The sequence below is a fragment of the Branchiostoma floridae genome, chromosome 15 (genome assembly GCF_000003815.2).
Source record: "Branchiostoma floridae strain S238N-H82 chromosome 15, Bfl_VNyyK, whole genome shotgun sequence".
In the NCBI taxonomy this organism is placed as follows: domain Eukaryota; kingdom Metazoa; phylum Chordata; class Leptocardii; order Amphioxiformes; family Branchiostomatidae; genus Branchiostoma; species Branchiostoma floridae.
The window spans coordinates 2,175,396-2,191,701 of NC_049993.1; the positions used below are offsets into that span (position 1 = coordinate 2,175,396).

At 40.2% G+C, this 16,306-nt stretch overlaps 3 protein-coding genes across 3 annotated transcripts; all 3 read right to left on the minus strand.

Annotated features, from left to right (window-relative positions):
* Positions 1 to 561: 561 nt before the first annotated feature.
* Positions 562 to 7,222, minus strand: LOC118432339. The gene is made up of 4 exons (XM_035843890.1): positions 7,098 to 7,222; positions 3,096 to 3,232; positions 2,740 to 2,808; positions 562 to 2,145 (listed from the first exon to the last, which is right to left on the minus strand). Exons 2-4 carry the CDS (start codon positions 3,211 to 3,213, stop codon positions 2,000 to 2,002), a joined length of 333 nt encoding a protein of 110 aa, XP_035699783.1. The 5' UTR covers positions 3,214 to 3,232; positions 7,098 to 7,222; the 3' UTR covers positions 562 to 1,999.
* A 2,466-nt stretch (positions 7,223 to 9,688) lies between these two features.
* Positions 9,689 to 10,625, minus strand: LOC118432335 (histone H2A-beta, sperm-like). The gene has a single exon (XM_035843886.1). The coding sequence runs from the start codon at positions 10,477 to 10,479 to the stop codon at positions 10,039 to 10,041; it is 441 nt and encodes a 146-aa protein (XP_035699779.1). The 5' UTR covers positions 10,480 to 10,625; the 3' UTR covers positions 9,689 to 10,038.
* A 2,854-nt stretch (positions 10,626 to 13,479) lies between these two features.
* On the minus strand, positions 13,480 to 16,257 carry LOC118432323. The gene is made up of 4 exons (XM_035843869.1): positions 16,157 to 16,257; positions 15,453 to 15,669; positions 14,792 to 14,959; positions 13,480 to 14,042 (listed from the first exon to the last, which is right to left on the minus strand). The coding sequence occupies exons 1-4, from the start codon at positions 16,216 to 16,218 to the stop codon at positions 13,518 to 13,520; spliced, it is 972 nt and encodes a 323-aa protein (XP_035699762.1). The 5' UTR covers positions 16,219 to 16,257; the 3' UTR covers positions 13,480 to 13,517.
* Between the last annotated feature and the right edge of the window lie 49 nt (positions 16,258 to 16,306).

Here is a 16,306-nt window from a genome sequence, read left to right on the forward strand (position 1 = left end):
TTTTCAAATTTGAAACGTCTTTTAACTCATGTCACGCAGTCCAACCAGCCAACATTTCAGAACAGCAAATTCACCTAACTCATTTTCAGCGGATTGAGAGAAATCGTTTTAGTCTATAATACGTTTTAAATAAACTAAGTTTAGTTTCTCTTAGTCTAAAGTTTAGAAGCAAATTTTGAATGCACATCTGTTTGCACCATAAAAAACATATGTCGAGTTCCATTTGTCTTAGCTGATAATTACGATTAATGAGACTTGCATTGGGAGTATGCAATTAAGATTCCGTTTGTTGTAAAGGCAAACCTGTTTTTTTCGTGGCTGGGTTTTTTTTTCTTCATTTATCGTGTGCAGTTGACTGTTAAAGGTTCACCCCTCCTCCTACTCCTGTTTTTATGTATCATTTTCTGTATTTCTTTTTATTTTGTTGTTGTGCAAATAAACAAACAAAAGCAAACAAACAAACTGTTTCCTGACAAGTCCTGCTATTAAGTTAAATAACAAACAACTATTCAGCTTCTGGCTCACAGAACGACGGTTTCAAAACAACAACACAGAATCATGTTTTTTAAACCAGTCACCAGTTTTATTATCTTTTCATACTAAAACATCCGTTGCTATTCCCTTGCTTTTCCAGAAGCACACCTCTAACATTGTGTTCAAACTAACTTTATCTCATGTTATTCTAAAGATTACCTAAAATAAAACCCTTGCCGATATTAGTAACAAAATTCGATTGGTCAAAAGAGGTAGAGCTGTTTAAGAGATTTGTGATATGTCTGGTAAAAACCTTAGACTTTTTGTTTTAATGATGGAGGCCATTGATCTGTCGATATCTGTGTTTCGAGGATGATAAGGTCTTCTACACAATCGAGAGAAATTTATCTACCAGTGTTTTAAGGATTTTTTTTACAATGGGAGGCGCCAGACAGGACCGGGTATCTAGCAAGTTTTGTTCGGGGAGCCAAGGCAGTCAGCCCGCCGATCTTACATTAGCACTCCTGGGAGTTAAATCCCGAAGGAGTTATCGTGGTGGACCTTATCGGGCTTAAACTCCCCGGGGCGCGAATAGGAGATCGGCGGGCCTGACTGTCTTGGGCCACCGAAGAAACTGTTTGAGCTACCCGATCCCGGCTGGCCCCCAAGGGATTTTTCTGCTACAGGTGCATTCTTACTGTACTTACGTCAAGCTTGCGTCACTGCGGGGTTTGAAAGATACTCAACGAATGTCAGAGATGAAGAACAAATTTACTTTGTGTGTATTTTGTCTTCTAACTCATACTATTTGAAGTGTTACGCAATGTATAAGTTCTAAATGTTCGATAAAATAAGAAATCAGTGGTGCAGTGAACGGACCCCGCATTAACGCAAGTTTGACGCAAGTGCAGTGAGAGGGCACATTAACTATGATAAGGGTATATCAGGGTGTATTTCCAACTGCAGGGGTTGTCATTACTTGGTAGAGGAATATCTTTACTGCCAAAAATGCTTTTTCTTGTTTATCTTATTTTGCTTCTTCACAGAAAATTAATCTTCTAGGAAGAAAGTTATTCTGTCCCCAAGAAATCTTCGAAAAATGTGCTTCTCCATGGGGCAAGCAATTTTTTCTTGTTAAGTTTTGAGACAATTTGAGATTTTGTTTTCTTGTATTTCCAAAAATGATTTTAATTGTTTATCTTGTTTTTGCTTCCTAACAGAGAATCTTACTTTCAGGAAGAAAAAAAAAATCTAGTATTTCTGGTTATCAAAAAAACGTTTTTCTTGCTTTTTAAATAAAAAAAGAAGATTTTGCTTAAATCTCTAGAAATATTTGCATAGTTCCTCGATTTGCTTGAATTTTATTCTACATTTTCTTCTTGCATGAATATTTTTCTTCATTTAAGAATTGTCCATGGAGTAAGCAAAAAAAGAAGAAAAATATTTTTGCGGTGTTTGAAGGCTATGGAAACGCTGACAGTACATTCCTTTGGTGGTATATTAAACAAAAAACTGCATCATCCATTTATTTACCAACTCGCGTGATCCCTTTCCACTTCTTGCCTTCTTTCCAGCACATGTTTTTAGGTGTTTTACCCTTCTTTTTGCAGGAGTCCATGCACGACTTATGCATGTCTTTACGTTTTTCCATCATGTTCAGTACCTGCAAGTCTGTTTGGACAAGAGAATAGATATCAGGAATAGAAGAAATAATAATGCCAACCTAAAATGAAACATCAAAAATGGACGGCAATCCACGGGCATGAAAATCGGACAAAATGACTATATTCTGAACATTAGCCTAGGTACCATTCGGAAAGTAGTTCGCTCCGGCGTTCATTAAATACTATAGACAGTCGACGCTTCTAGCTCTGACGTTCATTATACACTATATACAGTCGCTTCTGTTTCTTAAGGGATCCCAGACCACGTTTACGTCTGGAATCGTCCAAATTTTGGACATAGGCGCTGCAGATTGGTCCCTACATTTGAGCGAATTATGGAATGGGTTCAAACGATCGTTCGAACAGGCGTTTTAACATCGGATAAGCCCTCTTTGGGAGGCCCTGTTGGCATCGACCGAGTGCTCTAGAACCTATATTTCTTGATTCGATCATTAATTGGTGTCACCACCAAAATATTTGAATGTGCAGGTCTCCAGACGGATGGCGACTGCCTTCCGGACGGTACCCAAGCTAGATGAACATAAACCCAGTTATAAATTTATGATTTTTTTACGGTCGAAACTTCACGGCTCAAACGTACCTTCTGCCTCAGCCTCCAGGTCTTCATCTTCGTCATCCTGGTCTCGCTTCTCCATTTCAAACTCCAGTTCTTGTTTTAGGACAAAAGAAGAAACACATATGTTATAAACAATGATATCAATTTTAGATGAACAAACTAGAGCAAGAAAACATAAGTCTACAACATGCACGTCACTTACGAGAAAGCGTCAAGGCACAAACACAAAACACATTACACCACAGATTAAATTTACAGCGGGCACGGTGGTTAATGGTGTAAATCTAAGCTACGACTCTACAGGTTCTCAGTTCGTTTGAAGAATAGTATAACCAAAGAAATCAATTAAATCGTTATGCAAAACAAATTTAGAGACGTACCTTCCAGTTCGGTCTCCAAGTCTTCTACTTCCTCCACCAGGCCTTCCATTTCCTCTTCAGTGATGGCCACGGCGAGTACAATGCAGCCCATGAAAAGGATGAACATTGGCAGCTTCATCTTTGCACTGTCTGGTGATCTTTGAGGAAAAATTGTGAAAAAATTTAAAGTTACAGAAGATGCAACAGTATATATGCCTGTACAAAATACGCTCATGAAGGCATCATCCAATGCAGGGACATCCAACAGCCAAACCACCTGTCTGGATGAACGCTGCCCTTTTAACCGTCACACTTAGTTCCTGTGGAGCCCCCTCCCCACCCAAAAAAAAGATGTTAGCCAATTAGAGGATAGGCTTTCCAAAAGCCGGGTCTCGCATATATAAGGGTAAGCTCATTAATATTTACTAGAGTTCCACGACCCCATACCTTCGCCAAATAAGCCTACCTTTCTTTACAACTGCTGTATTAATTGTGTTTGTCATTGATTATGCAAATAAGGTTCTCATTTGCATAAATTACATCAGCTGATCATCTCCTCCACCAGACAGCAGACGTACACAATATATGTTAAGAAAGAAGGCTTTTATCGCATTTTCTGCTAATTTATACAAATGAGGATCTCATTTGCATAATTGATGTTCAACGATGTTCACCTGTACATAACTTCCAAATGTTACAAGTAAAAATTTCCTGTCATTTACCACAATGAAAAAATAGCATTTTCTCATTAATTATGCAAATTAGGTCTTTATTTTGCATAATATACATCAATCAATATTCCTGTCCTTCTCAGTTACAAATGTTACATGTTGCAATGGTCCCATAATGGAACTGAGCGCATTTACCAGATTTCCTAATTAATTATGCAAATTAGACACAAATTTGCATAATTGTTATGTCATTATATGTAGCATAACTTCAGACATCTACATACCAAAAATCATAACAATCCGTTAATCCTTTCTTGAGTTATTCCCTTTTAAAGTCTGACATTAAACCTGTCCTGCAGTTCTAAAATAAGCCGCTAGGGGGCCCAAATTTACATCACTTACTCTCGGCATCAAGAGCTGCCTACCACTCAATAACCATAGCCGCAGCATGTTCAGAACTTGAGATATCAAACCAGGAAGTTCCGCTGCAGTCCCGTTACAGCCTGCTAGGGGGCCCAAAATCTAATCGTTTCCAGGTCTCATCTAGACCTACCCACATACCGAATATCAATACAATCCATCCAGGCATTCTCGTACACAATCTATGTTAAGAAAGAATGCTTTAATCGCATTTTCTGATAATTTATGCAAATGAGGATCTCATTTGCATAATCAATGTTCAACGATGTACATAACTTCCAAATGCTACAAGTAAAAAGTTACTGTCATTTACCACAATGAAATTATAGAATTTTCTCATTAATTATGCAAAATAGGTCTTTATTTATCAATATTCTTCTCCTTGTCAGTTACAAATGTCACATGTTGCAATGGTCCCATAATGGAACTGAGCGTGTTCATAAAATTTCCTAATTAATGATGCAAATTAGATACGAATTTGCATAATTTATACGTCATTATATGAAGCATCACTTAAGCTATCTACATACCAAAAATCATGACAATCCGTCAACTCCTTCTTGAGTTATTCCCTTTCAAAGACAGGCATTAAACCTGCCCTGCAGTTCCAAAACAAGCCGCTAGGGGGCCCAGACTTACTCTCGACATCAAGAGCTATCCACCACATAAAAATCATTGCCGCAGCATGTCCCAAACTCGAAATATCAAACCAGGAAGTTCCGCTGCAGTACCGTAACAGGCCGCTAGGAGGCCCAGAATCTAATCGTTTTTAGGTCTCAACAAGACCTACCAACATACCGAATATGAATACAATCCATCCAGACGTTCTTGAGTTATGGTGGTCTTCTACAGACATAGAAACAAACATACACACATACACACTCTACCCACAATATAACCTTCTTGGCGAAGGTAATAAGCAGGGTGGTCAGGAACTAAGGGTGATGGTTGAAAGAAGAGCAGGCCTAGGGCACATCCAGACAGGCAGTTTGTCCCTGCGTAGAAGGATGCATGTAGGTGGCTTCCTAATACTAAAATTTTACACAGTGAAAATCTGCCGTTTCAGGTACTGTTTGGATGTTGCTTTTATCGTTTTACGTAGATACTTGAGATGGAGATGTCTTTTTAGCCGCTGGCAGTTTTTTCTCTGAAGCTAACAAACTCGTTTTTTTTTTCTCTTTGCATCATTATGCTGATCTCTATGGATTTCGCTTAGGAACCCGTCGGACAAGGCTGCCAGTGAATGGAGAATACGCCCCTTTAATTAGTGAGACCAAATGGCGTAATTGGCAGCGCATTCGGCTTAGGCCCGAGAGGTTATGGGTTCGAATCCACCGATCTTGTGCCCTTGCCCTTTCCTTACTTGCACTCAGGTGTAAATAAGTACATAGCATCGGCTAGTGGCAGTGGCAGGCCTTTGTGGCAGTGGCAGCCCTTATGGGCATGTTCGGGCATGACGCACCCGTCATGACACACGAGTCAGGGGTAGGAGGAACCCTTACATCATTGGTCGCAAGTCCTCCTAGGAGACGAATACTCTGAACAACGAAGCCCAAAAAATTGAAAAAAATGAAAAGGCGTCTTCTGACACCTGTTTCGCCATCCCCTCGATTGTCTATGTACATGGAGAATATCAATAAAATAATAAGACAAAATCAAGAAAATAAAATCTATTCACTTGAACACTGATTAATACTACTGATATTCCCAACGTAAATAATTTGTCGTCCTAAAAACCGCGCGATACAGTTTGATTCCAAAGAAAATAAAAGAGGAGTTGGTAGAATGTTGGCACCAAAGTTGCAACTATACATGTTTGAAAACGCTCGATTCAAATAGACATTTGCAAATAACATTACACTGGTTTACGCTATTTTTCACAGTTCAATTGTGGCTAAGGATGTCGTTAGAAGTTGGTGGATAAATTGGATAAATCGACTTGAATTTACCTAAAAAGGGAGTAAATATCACTAATTCGACGGGATCTTAACACACCCCAAACCCTTGGCCGACTACACTAGCCCCCGACCCCTTTAGTACGGACCAGCTCACAGCAGCAATTCGCTCAACAAAGTAAAGATCCTCGATTCAGAGCCGGAATTCTGTACCAGAGGAGTGAAGGAGGCTGTGTACATCCGCGCCCACCGTTCATCGCTGAACAGATGCGGCGGCGCAGGTTGCTGGCATTTGGGACCCCCCATCGTTGCGTTCCGGGGGCGGCAGTGCATGGGCCGGTCCGTTCCCGTAAAGCTAAGGGCACAACCCGCCGTGCATGCTAAAACGTGGGCAATCTTTTGGAATCCGTAAGTGGTATGTACCGCCTCCGTACGAACTCGTATAGGGAATCGACGGATTTTGGAGCACGCTGACACGCCGTAGAACATGCAGGCCAAACTTTGCGTGCCATCGGGCCTCGGATTGGCCCCCCGTACGTACCAGTACGGGCGACGTGCCTGCACTGTACAGCCTGAACGTTTTCAGAAATACATAGTGGACGTGACCTCAAAAAAAAAAAAAAAAACGTACGGACAAATATCATGTACTGTGGGTTGTGGATAGCTTCACACAGTGAAATAGCGTGCAGCTTTCAGGACAGAAATTGCTACATTCCGTAAAGAAAATCTACAATCATACAAATTGAACGGGTACCGATTAACACATGGTTGACTTATTTAGTGTACCACCTCAAGAATAAAGTAAACAAGGACAGAAGAATAAATACCATTTTCAACCTCTAAGTACAGACCAGGTACTCTCCTAACGAATCGAACACGAAGGCGGCAAAAATGTTACGACGGCGATATATTTTGACAAAATTTCCAGAAACCCCACACGGCATGAACGTTATATCTAAACAAAATGACGAAAGAAATGATTTCAGTTGCAAACATAACACTACTTGTCGTTGAGATACTAAGGTATTGCTGCTTACCGAGTATTTCTTCAAGACGGGCACGGTGGGACTCTCTTCTGGAGCTCTTCTTTTTCGTCTTCTTCTCAGGTCCGGACGCAAGAGTGTGGAAATGTGGATTGATGGTTTTTATTTAAATGTTTGTGCACCGCAATTATGCTGATGAGGGGGCATTTGTGACGGTATTCCAATTGATCAAAATACTGGTCTGCCCATGTTATACAATGTTTCCATTATTTGCGTGCGTAAGACCTCATCTTTTCCCTTTTAAGTATATGTATAGTTGCGTTTTTATTTTATTTTTATAGATATTGAATGAGCTTGTTTGACTTTCTCTCAGTCTAAAGTTTAAAACCAAACTAAATGCCCAGAAGCCCCAGATGTTCACACAATAGACAACACCTGAAGAGCTCTTTTTGTCTTGATAATTACGATTGATGAGGCTTGCATTGTGAGTCTACAATTAAGATTCCGTTTGTTGTAAAGGCAGCCCTTTTTCTGGCTGTTTAAGAAAGACCTCCGGTTAGACTGGAAGGGTCGGTGTCATTTTCATTTTTTTTAAAAATGCTTGTTAATAACGGGACATTTTTGACGAAATTCCGATAGATCAACGTAGTCGTCTGCTCATGTTATACAATGCCTCCATTGTTTGTGTGCCAAAACCTCGTCCTTCCTGTTTTAAGTACAAAATGTATAGGTGTTTCACCAATCCCCCTGCCCCGTTTGATGGCGTGACAGGTGTCAATCATGCTATCACCAAGCACCATTGGCTGATGCAAGGCGGCTGTATGCCGTAGGCATCAGGAATGGAACTGTTGGTAATGATATTGTTACCAAACCGAAGCAGACTTTTGTCGCATATCAACAAACTCTACAAAATTTTCCATAAATAGTTTCATCAGTTTGGTAGATCAATCGAACAATTCTTTTTTTCGTTTCACATCCTTTTTTTTAATTGTTCCGCACCGATAATGTTAGTATGATCCATTTTGTACTGATGAAGGTGACAGATAGTCACCGAAACGTCTACAGGAGAATTAAAAGAAGGTTGTGAAACAAAGAAGACTTGTTCGATCGGTCTACGAAGTTTTTCACAAAACATAACTATCTTTGCACACACGATAGTTAGAATTCAGTCGTATAAACATGGTGTTAGCTTGGTATGAAAGGCACATGCAAGGAACAGATGGTACAAATCTTCTCAACCTGGCCTCTACTGCCGTAGGCACAGATTCTGAGTTGACAATAGAAAGCTCTGGCGCCGCCATTATTCATGCCAATCAGTAATTACAGGTGACATTTTTGTTTACACCTTGTGGAATTCCTTTAAGTCTATCAACACTTGCTTTGCACACACAACGTGCAGAATTTAGTTGGAATTTCAGTGTTACAATATATGGAAAAACATCACCACCCAAAATATCTTCGTGCATTAGGTAAAAATGTTTGATGTTGCCCTGTAGTAAAAAAAAACTGCTAAAAGGCCTAGACAACTATATAAATATTCATGATTGTTACACATTTCGGATCAGCAGTTTTTCGTACCCCTTTTCCAATCGATTGAGTAAATTTTTTTGTTAGTTTTTGTTTTTCATGAAAAGCAAAGTTCTTCATATTATTGACATTTTTTAACATACTTTAGCCCATGTTAAAGTTATGGCTGTATAAAAGCCGTGTAATCAAATGGAGGTACTTGGCGACACCGACAAGTATGATAATTGATGGGAACTTTGGGAGAATATCCAATTAAGATTCCATTTGTTGTTTAAGAAAGACCTGCGGTGAGACTGGAAGGGTCGGTGTCATTTTCATTTTTTTGGTGGGGGGTGCAGAGACCTGATCTACACCCGAGTTGTAAAATTGAATAAAAAACAATATTTGTTAATAACGGGACATTTTTGACGAAATTCCGATAGATCAACGTAGTCGTCTGCTCATGTTATACAATGCCTCCATTGTTTGTGTGCCCAAACCTCGTCCTTCCTGTTTTAAGTATAGGTGTTTCACCAATCCCCCTAACCCGTTTGAATGCGTGACAGGTGTCAATCATGCTATCACCAAGCACCATTGGCTGGCACAAGGCGGCTGTATGACGTAGGCATCAGGGATGGAATTATGGGTAATGATATGGTTACCAAACCGATGTTGTTGTTTTTAAGAATTACGTGACTTTTGCTTCATGTCAACAACGTTTACAAAGTTGTTTTTTTTACTTAACATAACTTGCTTCGAACATGTATACGATAGTTAGAATTCAGCCGTATATACTGTAATACTTGATTTTATAACGATAACTTAATTTTAGCGTTTTTAGCGCCCACTACTCGAGCGCTAAATTTTCATTGTAGCGACTTTTTCATTACGCGAATTCAGCCCCGGCACCCCCTCCCTCTAACGCCGAGGCACTGATTTCTAGTTTGGTTATATCAAGGGCGTTCTATCAGATAGAATGCCCTTGGTTATATACGTTCACAATCTAACTCTTACCCTTTACAAAAACGTGCACATTTTACACTAGTAATTCACACAGGGACAGGAAGTTCGTCGTTCTTCAAGAAATAAAAAATATATTCAAATGGAAAGTTTGTGGGATTTTTACACACACAACGTGAAGAATTCAGATGGAAGTTTAATTCTCATGTAACAATAGTACGGGAAGACATCACCACCAAAAATATATCTGTGCATTGGGTAAAATGTTTGGTACTGCCCTGTAGGAGACAATGCGAAAAGGCCTGGACAACAATATAAATATATCATATAAAGATTTTACATACAGTATTAGGGATCAGCAGTTTTCCGTAACCGTTTTCCAGACTTGATCTAACTGACATATTTTTTTTTCGATGCAGTGTATAACAATGTGGATGTAATATGTAGTTCGATGAGAATACGTTACAGGTCTTTCGAAAGGATGTGGGTGGCCCTGAAAATGGCCGGGGTTTCGGTCTCCGTCGGGAATCTACTGGGCCTCGTCGGTCTTCTCAGGCAGAAGCTCGGAATCGATGTCGGAGTCGGAGTCGGAGTCCTCGTCGGTGTTCTCAGGCAGAAGCTCGGAATCGATGTTGGAGTCGGAATCGGAGTCGGAGTCCTGTTCAATAATGTTGCCGGACATCAGCTTGTTCAACTCCTCGTCGTTGCGGACGGCCAGTTGAAGGTGACGGGTTGTGATCCTTTTCTCATTGTCGTCGCGTGCAGCGTTAACAGCCTGCTCGAGGATCTTGACGGTCACGCACTCAAGCGCGGCCGCCATGAACACCGGAGCGCCGGAACCAACGCGCTGGGCGTAGTGTCCGTGTCTTAATAAGCGATGGATGCGACCAACCGGGAACTGGAGATCCGCTTGGGATGAAATGGTCTGTGCCTCGGCGCTTGCCTCTGCTCCTTTAACACCTTCAGACATCTTGCAGTAGTCGATTGATTAGCGTTTAACGAACGACAAAGTGGATGGAAGAATGAATAGACAAAATCTCTTGCCCCACCAATTTATACCTCGCCGCTGGATAGACAACTTGCGTACGACAAAGTGGATGGAAGAATGAATAGACAAAATGCCCTGCCCCACCAATTTATACCTCGCCGCTGGATAGACAACTTGCGTACGACAAAGTGGATGGAAGAATGAATAGACAAAATGCCCTGCCCCACCAATTTATACCTCGCCGCTGGATGGACAACTTGCGTACGACAAAGTGGATGGAAGAATGAATAGACAAAATGTCCTGCCCCACCAATTTATACCTCGCCGCTGGATAGACAACTTGCGTACGACAAAGTGGATGGAAGAATGAATAGACAAAATGTCCTGCCCCACCAATTTATACCTCGCCGCTGGATAGACAACTTGCGTACGACAAAGTGGATGGAAGAATGAATAGACAAAATGTCCTGCCCACCAATTTACACCTCGCCACTGGATAGACAACTTCCAACCGCGGACCGATGGAGTGGGGAGAGAATCTCTGTAACGTCCACACCTTCGAAAAGACAATCCAGAAAAATTTGCATTCCCTCCCAGTGGCTCTCACATAAAAAAGCCTAGACGGCACGGGATTTTGAAATGCCACTGTCCGAACCAATGGAGAGAGGAGAGAATCTCTGCAATTAACGTCCGCACCTTCGACTAGGCAATCCAATGACAGTTTATAAGAGACCACAGTGTATAGTGCTACATCGAACTTAAAACCATCGCGAAAAGTTCTTTTCCCGCTACCGCGATATAAGATCCCGACGAACTTAAATGCATTTACAGTAAGTTCCGTTCCTCTCAGTCTAAAATTGCGTTGGAAGTATGCAATTAAGATTCCGTTTGTTGTAAAGGCAGACCTGTTTTTTGCTGGAGGGTCGGTACAATTTTCTTCATTTATCGTTTGCGATGGACAGTACAATTATGTTGATGAGGTGACATTTGTCATTTGTAACGGCATTCCAACTGATCAGAGTAGTTGTCTGTTTTTGCCATACACTGTCTCCATTGTTTGTGTGCGCAAAGCAACATCCTTGCCCTCTAAAGGGTCATTGCCCGAGAAAACCAGGCAGAGGACTTAAGATGGGGGTCAATCAAATCGACTCAAAATTTTTATGTGTGATAGATATGTGGAACTATGAACAGCCACATAGTATAAAAACTCACTAGCTATTTTGCGTTCTGGCGTTCTGGAACTCCCTTAAGAGGCCCTCGAAAATCCAACAATTTATGGCTGAAATATACTGAAATTCCGATGGCTATCCTGATAAGTATGATAAAGGTACGAACATAAGTTTTGCATTTCCAGATAGCACGGGTACTAAAGTTTCAGGCAAAAAATTGAAACCGATCTCCATTAAAGTTAAGAGGGTGTGATAGGGGGTTACCTGAACCAATGAAAGAAACATTTATATCACTGTAAATTTTAGTCTTCATAGTCAGTAGGTCTGGTGTATGGTTTTAATGCTGCTATAGAGAGGAACATCCACTTATTCTAAAACAATCGTCGTCTAATTGGGCCAAACATAACTCGAGCCGTGAGAGGGGGGTCTTTATGGGGATTTTTTCGGATTTGTAAGTAAGGAAACTGTACGCAAGCAACACGTGTAAGTACGGTAACGTGGAAATCGCACAGAGATCGTACGTACAACTCACTTACTACTTGCGCAACGAACGATAGCACGTAACCGCTCACGGACAGGCGTGGCGTGCAGACCACATACAAGACATGGTAGATTTTCCTGCTGACAACGGCAGATGTACGATAAAAAGATTTACGAAATGGAACAGTACTATAAAACGGTACTAAATCTTATGAGCAATTACTTTTTAGTGTATCTTATTACCTAGTCTAACGTTCATTGTGGGCAATGTCTTAAAATCGTATTCTCAGAACGCTATAAACAACACAATGACTCCGAAATGGATTATATTTTTTTCCTTTATTACAAATTTGTTTCATGCATACAGTTTAATGTAATTCCTTTATAATTTCAAAATATATTTATAATATCTTAAGCTTTACTGGGATTTTCTCATTATGTACAAAGTAGAGTACTACAATCAACATCATCATCATTCATCCTCTATAGTACATAGACTATCATAAACATATATAATCTTCAAATTATACCTCATTGTTTTAAATAGTTGTACACGGTCATTGACATATGTTGCATATAATATTATTATATACAATGCTATTAGCAATAGATATTACATCTTATAGTTTTAATAGCTAAGAAAATTTTGTCTGTGTTAAGAATGTTTTTCCTTGTCATTTCACATACCTAAACATGTTTAATCTATATTTCTTATCTTTTTGTTAAATATTGTTCATATTTACCACACTTTATGAGAAAACATCAGTACAATGCGATGATTTTTTGCAGTCTGTGCAAAAAAAGTCACTGCTAAGCTGTGCGACAATGGTCTACAATTATTTATAACATTGACTATACGATTGTTTCGTAATCGGAGCTCCGTAAAGTTTTCAGAATCATACAGTAACAATTTCTCTGATTTGTGCTGTACTTAACCTATTAAAATGATGAATAGACATGTAGCGAGCCTCTGGGCAGCTAAAATCAAGAGAGGTTTGTACATAAGAACAATAGAGATACAGGAAAGAAAGTTGCAATAGAACTGAGTCAATGCAACTGAAATGACAAAGATAATGTCGTTTTCAAATACCGTTTAGCCTTGGTGATTCTATACGGTTATAAAGAAGATAGCTAGTATTTACCATGATGGTCAATATTGAACATCGGAGGCCATATAAAGACTTATCCATATCGAAACAGTTCCTTTAAAATTTCATTAGGTTTAAACCATATTCAGGGCACAAGCTGAGAAGAAATTAGTTCCACAATTTTGTGCATTTGAATTTTCGAAAACTTTCTTTAGATAACTTCTAATGAGTGGTACACAAAGGCGAGACTAACGCATCCATCTAGCAGCTTTTTTCGTAATGCCTAGAATTGGTTGTATCGGACGTTACTTTCCTTCCTGTACCGTTTGTTTAGTGAGAGCACGAGTTGTAATGGAGGCCTGGCTGGGACGACAGTCTCCACAGATGCGGTGGAATCGGTCCTAGTCAGGGTCGAGTCGGTAGTGTCGGTGTCGGTGTCAGTAACGGTAGAAGCATCCGTGTCGTAACTGCTTGTGTCTGTTGTTGTGTCTTCAGGAATGAACTGCATTCGAAGAGTCTGCGACTCGGCGGAAAGGTCGCTTGGACGTCTACTGATGGACTGCAGTTCCCTGTTGTATCCGCCGGATGTCGCCAGGAGGCGTTGTGGAGCGGCGAAGAGTCCGTCACTGTCGGTCATGAGGACACTGCTGTCGGTGTCTACGTCATCCACATCCGGGTTACATCGCCTCGTCATGACGTCATCACTTCTGACCCATCCGTCCCCTCCAGATATGGTATCAGACGGGCCTCTTTCAATAGGCAACACAGCATTGGTGTTGATCGCTGGACGTGCAGTTCGGAACTGTATCTGGGGAAAATGGAAAGGGACCGGTTAAAATGCGAACTCAAAAACAACTTACTGGAATCGAAAGACATTGTTAAACACCAATCATTTCACCTTTTATTTTACTCAATGACATCTCCTTATAAATCATGTATTTTGAATACGACGTAGGGCCTTTGCACCAAGCAACAAACATACAAAAAAGATGAAGGCAATACATGTGTATTACACTTTTGTGTTTATATGTACTGTATGTAGTTGTAATAGACCTTACGATAGTCTCTGTACTGTTGTTCTGTCAAAAAAATATTGTCCATGTGTATGCCTGTTGGTTATGCCATGATTTGAAAACAATATGATTTAGTTTACAGTAACACTTGTTCACATTTAACCGGGGGTAACCTATATCGGAAGTAAAAAGATCTGGGTATTTAGGGAAGGGATGTCTAGTCGATGTACGATAGATTCAAAATCCGAATTGTCGAAAATATTCATTTTTGAAACTATGTTCCGTTGACTTGATACCCTCAATACCCTGTTTTTTGAGCAACAGTTATAAGTTACCCCATGGACAGATGTGAACTAGCGTTAGATAGTTTACCTAGGGACATATTTCTAAAAGGTTAACATATTTTAATTGTTTTAGCCTGTTTATCGTTATACCCATAAGCTTCTCTCGGTAACTGCGAAACTAAATCATTAGACATGATAGGGAATTCCAGCACCGACTTATGAAATGGTTCAAAAAGCAAAGCCCAGATCAAATCACTTACTTTCGCGTTGGCCGAACCGTAGCTTACAGTGTCGTCAACATCCGGGCTACTCCTCCTCCTCGCTAAGGCTGAATCCATCTGTCCATCATGCCCAAATATGGTATCAGGTGAGCCATCTTGGAAAAGCCGTAGAGCGTATGGGTCGATGATTGGCCGTGGAAGTCGGTACTGTGTCGGGTAAAATATATCCGTTAACAGTTTCATCAAGCAGTAAGTTACTATAAATAATAAGTATTCTTCATACACAAGATAGTGTTAATTCGACCAATGTTTCGGTGACCGTCTGTCACATTCCTCAGGGCAATTCTGACTGGATCACATTGTATCGCAACAATACGCATCACTGCTTAGAGATGCAGTCACAAATGTAAGTTATTATATATACAAAGATTGGTTGACATTTGTAGTTTAGAATTGCAATTGTGAAAAATGAGTCCATCAATAACTGTATGGGTGTTGTCATAAATCGATTTTTCTGCATGTCTACAACTTTGGAGAAGAGCCAAACCAAATATCAAATTCACCAGACATCCCATTACACCATTTCAAACTGCCAAATTTGCAGATGCGCAACTCGCAAAACATGCAAGCACACGAAAAATGAATGGGATGCACTAATTACTCAAATAACCCTCCCCAAAGATCATTGAGGTATACTTACGCGAACGTCAGTATCGAAGATCTTTTGGTAAGTCTCCAAGTCCTTCACCGTGCCGAAGAAAGACGATGGTCTCCTAGAGCTGTTCTCTGAAAGGGGTGTCCTCTGTATTCCCGGCAAGAACCGGGTCACCCGGGTATCATATAGGTGTTCTCGGTGAACATCAGTTTTTGACCATGGACTTGACACCCAGCGATGACTGGACTTGAAAAACGATGGTCTGAATGAAAACAAATGATATTACGTTTTAGATGAGCTGTGACCATGTTTTTCGTCATTGATATTAAAAGAACACATAATTGCATATTGAGAAGTGTCTGAACCAAAATCCATGTCAAAATGACGTACAGGCTAACTCAATCTATGAAATCATAAATATTTAACAGGAAATTTTCTTAACGTTAAGACGCAACCTTATAGAGAAAGTTTAATTTTTTTTTTACATCAGAGCCAATCAATCTTCCCTCAACCTAGACGGGGGCCGATACCGATTGCCAAGCACCTTTGACCGTTTGATGATGTCACACTTCCGTTCCGGATGTGTGACTTAAATTTGGGTCATTTCAACTTGATAAGGAACAGAGGATTGATCGAGATATTGTTGGTAAGCACTTTATTGTTGTTGTTTATGTTGCTTTATTTTGTGCACGGATATCAAAAACGTCTTAAAATTGTAAGATAATCATTTTTATATTGTTCATACTTACTTGTATCGTCTAGCCTTAGATTGAAGGGTTCGCCTTTTCATAATGAGAATGAGGGCGATCATGATGAGAAATATCACAGCAAACGTAGCAGTGGCGCCGGTTACAACTAAAATCAAGGTAATAAAACAATAAAGTTATTTGTACTCCATC